Source organism: Palaemon carinicauda, chromosome 31 (genome assembly GCF_036898095.1).
Source record: "Palaemon carinicauda isolate YSFRI2023 chromosome 31, ASM3689809v2, whole genome shotgun sequence".
NCBI lineage: Eukaryota > Metazoa > Arthropoda > Malacostraca > Decapoda > Palaemonidae > Palaemon > Palaemon carinicauda.
In genome coordinates this window covers 54,033,755-54,042,351 of record NC_090755.1, presented here as the reverse complement: position 1 = coordinate 54,042,351, position 8,597 = coordinate 54,033,755, and the positions used below count along the sequence as shown (strand labels likewise).

Here is an 8,597-nt window from a genome sequence, read left to right as displayed (position 1 = left end):
GAGGGTTTCAATGTAGTACTATCTGGCTAGGAAAAAGACACTCCCACCATCACCAATCTACACTGGCCAACATGGTGATGAAAACGGGCCAAATCCCCAACATGAATTGTCATGTTTAAGGTCTTCGTCCTTCAGTGGATTAGAAACCGCTGCATTTGTTATTGCATGTATATATATATATATATATATATATATATATATATATATATATATATATATATATATATGTGTGTGTGTGTGTGTGTGTGTATATATATTTTATATATATATATATATATATATATATATATATATATATATATATATATATATATATATATATATATAATATATTTGTGTTTGTATAAAACTTACAGGTTTAAGTTTTCCTTATATATGATCTTCTGTTGTTTCCAGGGTAGCAACGGAACCGTTGGAGGGAAGCCTCAGTCGCAAGCCGGGAGCTCCTCTGCCGCTAACCTGGAAAACATCACGGCTCGTGAGATTCCGAGAATGGCCATCACCCTCCTTCAACAGATTGGTGAAGGACAGTTTGGTGAGGTAAGGAATTTTCTCCTTTTTAAAAAAAAAAATGTGAGGTGGGAAATTACTCCTACGTAAATATAAATAACAATTAATATTCATATTTAATATGAAATGTTAGGAACGAAGAGAAAAGAATATCTTTAAGATTTCAAAGTTGAGAAAAAGGAAGAGACTTGATTTGTGGTAACTAGGAGTCGTCAAGGATGGAGATGAAGATTTATTGCGTTTGGATGAAGACAATAAGAGGAGATGGAAAGAATATTTTGAACAACTGTTGAATACTGAAAATGAGAGCAGCTGGGAAAATCACAAAGAATGTAAGGGCCAGTGATGGGTATACAGAATACAGAAGTGAAGCGACCATTGAAAAAAAAATAAAATTGTAAAGTGCCAGGTCCATCAGAATTTCAACTTTAAATGGTTAAGATATTAGCTATAGAGGGGAAAATATGTATGCTGGATTTATGAAGAGCAATATGGGATGAGGAAATAATGCCTTAAGACTGGGAGAAGAGTCCGATGGTATCTATATCCAAGCAGAGAAGTGATGTCATAGAATGTGGTAACTACAGGGGAATTAAACTAACAGAGCATGGTTTGAAAGTTTTTGAAAGAGTGCTAAATGATCGATTGTAGAGATTGGGAAACAGCAGTATGGATTCATGAGGGGGAGAGGGGCTGTGGATGCCATCTCTGTATTAAAGCAGTGATAGGGAAACCAGAAGCACTCCTGTGCTTTTGTGGATCTAGAATACAAAGAGAAATTATGTATTGATATAGGAAGAGGAAAGTCATAGAGAAGTTGATTATAATGGTTGAGATGATGTACAAAAGAAAAAGGACAAAAGTAATAACAGCAATTGGGGAAACAGAAACTTTTGAAGTCATTGTTGGAATATATCAGGGGTCATCATTAAGCTGACTTCTGTGCTGGTCATGGTTGTGATAAGTGAAGAGATCAGAAATGAAGAGTTGTAGGAGTTGCTATATGCAGACTATTGGGGAAGACATGCAGATAAGGGTCGTAGAGTTGCAGGAGACTTGAGGGTAAATGTGTTTAAGACTGAGGTTATGGTGAACATTAAGGAAGGTAGGAACATAATAGCCACACATGAAAGTAGAGACTCAGTGGTTATAAAACAGGTGAAACAATTTAGAAACTTGTGATCTACTGTAAGTCAGGAGCGAGGATCCAAAGCTGAAGTTTAAGATAGGACAAAAGTAGCTAAGGGGATGTGGAGGGAGGTAGCAAGATTGGTATGTGGTAAGAAAATGCCAATCAAGCTGAACTAAAAGTCAAGTTCTATAGCACAGTGGTAAGACCAGTGTTAATATATAGGGTCTATGACAAGAAGAGGAAGCCAAACTTGACAGAACAGAGATGAGAATGCCGAGGTGGATTATGGAAATGTCACTGCTTGAAAGATTGGAATATGATGAAACAAGAAAAATGGCAGGCGTAATAAAGATTACACAGGTGAGAAGTGTCACGACTGAGATGGTAGTATGAGCGCGTTATGATGGTGGATGGTGGGGAGGGAATTATTATTATTATTATTACCAGCCAAGCTACAACCCTAGTTGGAAAAGCAAGATGCTATAAGCCCAAGGGCTCCAACAGGGAAAAATAGCCCAGTGAGGAAAGGAAATAAGGAAATAAATAAATTATGAGAATAAATTGACAGTATATCATTCTAAAAACAGTAAAAGCGTCAAAACAGATGTGTCCTATATAAACTATAAACAACGTCAAAAACAGATATGTTATATATAAACAATAAAAAGACTCATGTCAGCCTGGTCAACATAAAAACATTTGCTCCAACTCTGAACTTTTGAAGTTCTACTGATTCAACTACCCGATTAGGAAGATCATTCCACAATGGATGATGCCTGATCGGGAGAGATGATAGAGAGGGAGGCAGAGAATTGGATGTCGAGGTAAGATGTAGATTGATAAGGAGAGAAGAGGTTAGGTGGAAGAGGATGCCGTGATAGAAAGCATTGGAAAGGGCGCATTAGGCCACCCAACTCTTAATGTAGGGATGACGGTGGGAAAGGAAATATCTCCATGAATGTTTTAAAAAGAGTTCATGGAGACAGGACTTTTGTGGTGAATTGATATTTCTTATTTTAGCTCATTTTATTAGAACAATTCAGTTTTGTTGAAAAATGTATATTGAGATAGAATAAATATATATTTGTTCAAATATATTTTGTAGATATTTTACAGCGGGGGTAGTTTTCAATAATTGAGCTATTTTTTATTTCTCATAATCCTACTATTGATGCTTTACTGGTATTATTTTTACCGAATGTTCCTATGTAAAATTAAACTAACTTGCTGGAACTTTACAATTGAATTTCTGTTATGTAATATTAATACTTTCGCACACTTCGTGTGATACATACTACATAACATTATTTTTATACTGTTATTATTAAGGTTTTTTGTATATCTTTTAACCTTCTCGAGCTGTCGCTCAAGGTAATTGCGTTTTTTCCGTGATTTTTTCCCTTAAATAGAAAATTGAGGAATTTTAATAAATAACTAATGAAAACATGCATACATTCCTTTCGAGTAATTCTATTTTCATCTCCCAAGTGAGACGACCAAAGGGAAAATGTGGAGAATTTATTTCATTTCTTCTTTTTGTGTACGCTTAAAAAAAAAAACATTCAAGTGCTACCCAAGTCAATGTTTTGACTAATAGAGGGTTTAAGCGCAGCAGGATTTAGTTTCAAAATATATTTTTTTTAATTGTAAATATAAATATACGGGATGGCTTCAAGTTTCGAGTATCATGATTCCAAAATCATGCAACTTTAGGAAAGTTATGAAATGTTCTTTAAACCAAAAGATGTACAGTGTTATTCGAGGGAAGGTGTAAGTGGTAATTGAGATTATTTTCGTAAATCCTAATTAATAATTTTAAATTCAGAAAACAAAGTATGCTTTTCCACATTTATGTAAAAATATCAAGTGCTCATGCAACGAAAGAGGTTTAATCAAACTTCAGTTCAACGTGAAGGGGTCTTATAAGATATATAGTTTCAATGTATTCAAAGATTTTAAGTATTAAGTGTTCAAAATATTTAGACATTGGAGTGAAAGGTTTTATGACATTAAACCAAAAATATTTCAGTTGGTACTCAAGAGGAAAAATTAGTTTTGATTTTAACAAGGGATTATTAATACTAATAACTGTAAATTTTTAAAGGTGAAAGGATTTATGCTTTATATTTAGGTATTCATTTGTTTGAAATTCTTAATGTTATTTTCTTGGCTAGACTGAAAATGTCCAACGTTAGAGGATTTTGCGAATATTTTATACAAGATTACCGTTTTTTTTTTTTTCCACAAGCTTGGTTCAATACAGTTATTACCTAGATTTCAAGACAAGACTGGTTTTTCATTCTCTGGTGTTCCAGAAATTTTCTTAAAATTCATTATTTAATTTTATGGGGAAATATTCGACTGATACTTATTGAATGCATATCAATTTAAAATATGAAGTTTCTAAATATCATTTATGTAGTGGCTCAAGTAATTATTATTATTATTATTATTATTTTTTTTTTTTTTTTTTTTTTTTTTTTTTTTTTTTTTTTTTTTTTTTTTGTCCTAATCATTATTGTACACATTCACATTTAACAAATTCTGAAATCCATTAAGGTTTTAAAGAATACTTTTCCATAGAATAGATTCCCCATGTGTGGTACAAGAAAAGAGACAGTTAGAATAACCATAGATAGATTTGAGTCAACAAATGAAAAATGTTTTATTTCTTTAGGTTCACCTGGGCGAAGTAGAAGACGAGGAAGGTGAAAAACAAATGGTGGCGGTTAAGACATTGAGACTGGAAGCCTCACACTCGGTTAGGTAAGTAAAAAAAAAAAAAAAAAAAAAATTGAATTAAATGTTGACGGTCTCGTTGACTTATTCGAAGACAGATTGCATGTATTTGTTTTGTTCTTATAGGTTTGGTATCCTTTTCTATATACTTTAAATTTGCAGAGTGTAGTATGAATATTAGGAGTCCTCAACCTTTTTTATATACTTTAAATTTCCAGAGTGAAGTATGAATATTAGGAGTCCTTAACCTTTCTTATATACTTTAAATTTGCAAAGTGTAGTATGCATATTAGGCGTCCTTAACCTTTTCTATATACTTTGAATTTGCAAAGTTTAGTATGAATATTAGGAGTCCTTAACCTTTTCTATATACTTTATATTTGTAAAGTGTAGTATGAATATTAGGAGTCCTTAACCTTTTTTATATACTTTAAATTTGCAGAGTGTAGTACGAATATTAGGAGTCCTTAACCTTTTTTATATACTTTAAATTTGCAGAGTGTAGTACGAATATTAGGAGTCCTTAACCTTTTTTATATACTTTAAATTTGCAGAGTGTAGTACGAATATTAGGAGTCCTTAACCTTTTTTATATACTTTAAATTTGCAGCGTGTAGTAAGAATATTACCTTTGTTCAAAATTGTGCATATAGATTACCTGTATAGGTTATTTGTTCATATAGAAGGAATTTTGATTTTGAACAGAAATAAATTACTAGCCTAGTTTTTGCGTACATAAAAATGCAGTTGAATGTAGGAAGGAGGTTGTCGTTATACAAATTAAACTTAGGTTGATGATAATTTTCATTTTTCATTATCAATCGTGCGGTATGATGTACTGAAGGCATTGCAGAGGTATATTTAATCATTTATTTTTTATAAAAGGTATCTGGACATACAAACGATACAAGAATGACACTCAATGCTTGTTATAAACCGCATTCCATACATAACCAGTTTTAAATACTTGATCCAGTTTTACTTCTAATTCGAACTAAATTCAGAACATTTTTTTTTTTGGGGGGGGGAGTAAATCTCCACTTGTTGATAGAACCTTAGGTTTATTTTCGACATTTCTTCGTTAAAGAGTTTGAATATTTCGTAATTAACTTTTGATTAGATTACCCGTAATGTTCTGCTAGTATGAGGTATTCTCTCTCTCTCTCTCTCTCTCTCTCTCTCTCTCTCTCTCTCTCTCTCTCTCTCTCTCTCTCTCTCTCTCAGATTCCTTTTTGAGGCTATATTTATATGAAAATTGCATTTCGCCTTCGCAAATATAATTAACAACTTCAGAATGCGCACCTTGAAATTGCACAATAATTTAGCTCGCAACTTGAGCTAACCTGCCAAGCATGTGAATGAGTTATTTTCAATGCATTATCTTATCTTACTGAAGTGTAAATGAAAGAGGGTTAATGGAAATTGCTTATTGCCGAACTCGTGTTAATAAACTCTTAAAGAGCACTGGAATATTAACACTGAATTATGTAAAGAAAGAGAGGTGGCAGAACCACTCTTATAAACTAAACGTTTATATTTTCATCGTTGTTTCGAGATGAAACGATGATTTTTTTTCCAAGGTTGGGATGAACTAGAATTAGAAATATTTAATTTTCTAATTTTTTTCCCAGATGTAGCGAGGTAAAAGAATATTAGATACTTTATACTGAGAGGTTATTAAGAGTATTAAATTTTCTAAAAATGGCTTATTCAAAATGAGATACTGTAAATCAATTTTGGATTAAGAATCAGACTATGATCACTGCCAAATTCTTTGATTACCGATTCGTGAATGAAATTCATATTCATAAATTTCCCACTACATATTCCTGCTCATGGTTTTCATATCAATGTTCACCATCAGTTCATCGAGCTCCCAACACTCACCTCGCCATTTACCTAACTCGTACCAGCCCCTCATTTTCGATATTCCTTCAGTTCTATCCGTTTGTTCTCGTTTATTCTCTCTTTCATTATATCGTATGCGGATTTTACACCTTCTTTACCAAGTTATTCTCTCTTGTTTCATTATATCGTATACGGATTTTACACCTTCTTCACCAAGTTGTGCTCCCCTTTCTTTCCTCATGGCCAAACCGACTCAAAAACACAATCTTCTTCAAACTTTTAACACATTTTCATACATCCACAGCTCTCATCCTTCCGCTTCGTCTTGAACCACATATATTTGTCTAATAGTTTATCTCGTCAGCTTTAACACTAGGATGCCCGGCTTTAGCAATGTGCCTGGATGCTCAAAGTGAGTCATTTTGACTGCCATAAGATTTTTTAGTTATTTCATGAAATAATTAGTTCTCTATCATTTCTTTTTATTGTTATAACCAGTTTTATATACAAACAATGTAACATTATTGTGTTCAATGTTCTTTTGTTAGAAATACTTACAGTATAATGAAATTTAGTTACCCACATGGATGCCCACGGAGAGTCATTTTGACTCCTATATATTTTCAACCTTAATTATGTAAATAAAAGTTTATATATTGATTCTTATATTCATTGTTACATAAATAAAGAGTAATTTTATTCAGTTGTAGGTCTCATAATATTGGTCTTAGGAAAAAAAAGGATAAACGTTTGATTGAGCTAATAGATCTTTTGTTTTTACTATATTTTTTGGAATACCCTTTGCATTCCAATGTATACAGGAATGAAGAAACTGAAAAAAATCTGGAAAATAAAGTGGTAGATATCCTAGCAATCATACAATAGGCGAACACATGAATATCCTTTTGAATATATTCTAGATCACATTTTTTACACATATGTTCAACTTTTGAGGTGCAGGTCCCACAAAGATTTTTCACATCTTTGTTTTCTCCATTTCACTGATTTCCCTCTGATCCAATTTCTTCCTTGACTGTATATTTATATTTGCTAATTCTTCGGATAGTTGTTCTAGGAATTCTTTCCCGGTAATTTTTTCTTTTGTCTCTTCCTTGTAGATAACCCATGCATTTATAGCTGCTAGGTCTAAGGTTGTTTGGAATGAATGAATAGGCCATCGCCTTGTGCACGTCCTCACTGAATACTTTTGAGCCATTTGGTCCAAAATGTTCCCTCTATATCTTGTTTCGTTGTAAAATTTGATTGTTTCCGGTGTGTTCTTAGCATTATTTTCTAAAGAAACATCTTGATGGAGAGTGCTAAAAACTGCAATTTTTTTTTTTTTTGAGTTTTCCCTGAAAAACTGTAAGTGTCATGTCACCAAACTTGTAAAGCTTGGTAGAATACAAATTATCTTTCGTGGTTCTCACTGTCGCAGGCACTAATCTTCTTATTTTATTCATGGTCCCTATGATACTGGTTACCTTTATCTTTAGTTGCTTGGCTAAGTTGACCGTTGTAAAATAATTATCTGTTGTGACATTTCTCCCTTTGTTCAAATAAGGATCCATTAGTCTCATGACCACATAATCACTAACTTTCTTCTGTAGCACGATGCTCTTCTTTACCTACATAAGGAAATCCATTCACCAGATATTTACTCTCCTTATCTACAGCTAACCAGTACTTCTGACCGTACTTATCAGGCTTTAATGCCATAAATTGTGTAAAAGGGCATCTTGCCTTACTAGGAAAGAGCTGCTCGTCAATAGTTATATTAGGCCCCGGTTTGTAGCAAGCAATGCTGTAATCTATAAATCTATTCCATTCTGTAGAAAATAATACAAATTTGTCAGTTTTGAGTCTCTTTGAACGTGTAGATTTATAGTCAAATCGCAAAAACCGTAGAATTTCACAGAATATGTTTCTTGACATTTATCTCTCAAAAGGCTATGCACAGGTCTGTCATTCTTACCTACTACACCTCGGGCATTCATAACAACAATAAATGCTTCGTTCTTCCTCCTGTCTGTGAGCTTCAGCAATTGTACAATTTTTTATCTGCTTTATTATGAATTTGTCAATCATTAGTCGCCATGCACTTGCTGGGCTACCAACAGTGATACATCTTTTTGCATGGCCTGTAGGTCCTGGCATTTCTCGTAAAATATTTTGTTCTGACCGTCTACCACCTGAGCATTTATCAGCCAGAATTTGCTTCCACTATATACCATCCGAAGCGACAATATCTTCCAAAATACACTCATCTGTTTCTTTATTTGTAATGAAATGAACAGTTGAACAAGCATTAGGCTCTGCAACTTCTGCCAGATGTATGAAAGTTGCATTTATACAAGGATAATGAAAA

The 8,597-nt window shown here is 33.1% G+C and overlaps 1 protein-coding gene across 4 annotated transcripts in view; it reads left to right on the top strand.

Annotated features, from left to right (window-relative positions):
- The window catches only part of LOC137624405 (discoidin domain-containing receptor 2-like), a 128,319-nt gene that overhangs the window by 82,599 nt on the left and 37,123 nt on the right, over window positions 1-8,597 (top strand). For all 4 annotated transcript variants that reach the window (XM_068355147.1, XM_068355146.1, XM_068355148.1 and 1 more), the window contains 2 exons: window positions 397-540; window positions 4,320-4,408. In XM_068355147.1, the coding sequence (XP_068211248.1) occupies window positions 397-540; window positions 4,320-4,408 (233 nt within the window). The remainder of the gene's footprint in view (window positions 1-396; window positions 541-4,319; window positions 4,409-8,597) is intronic.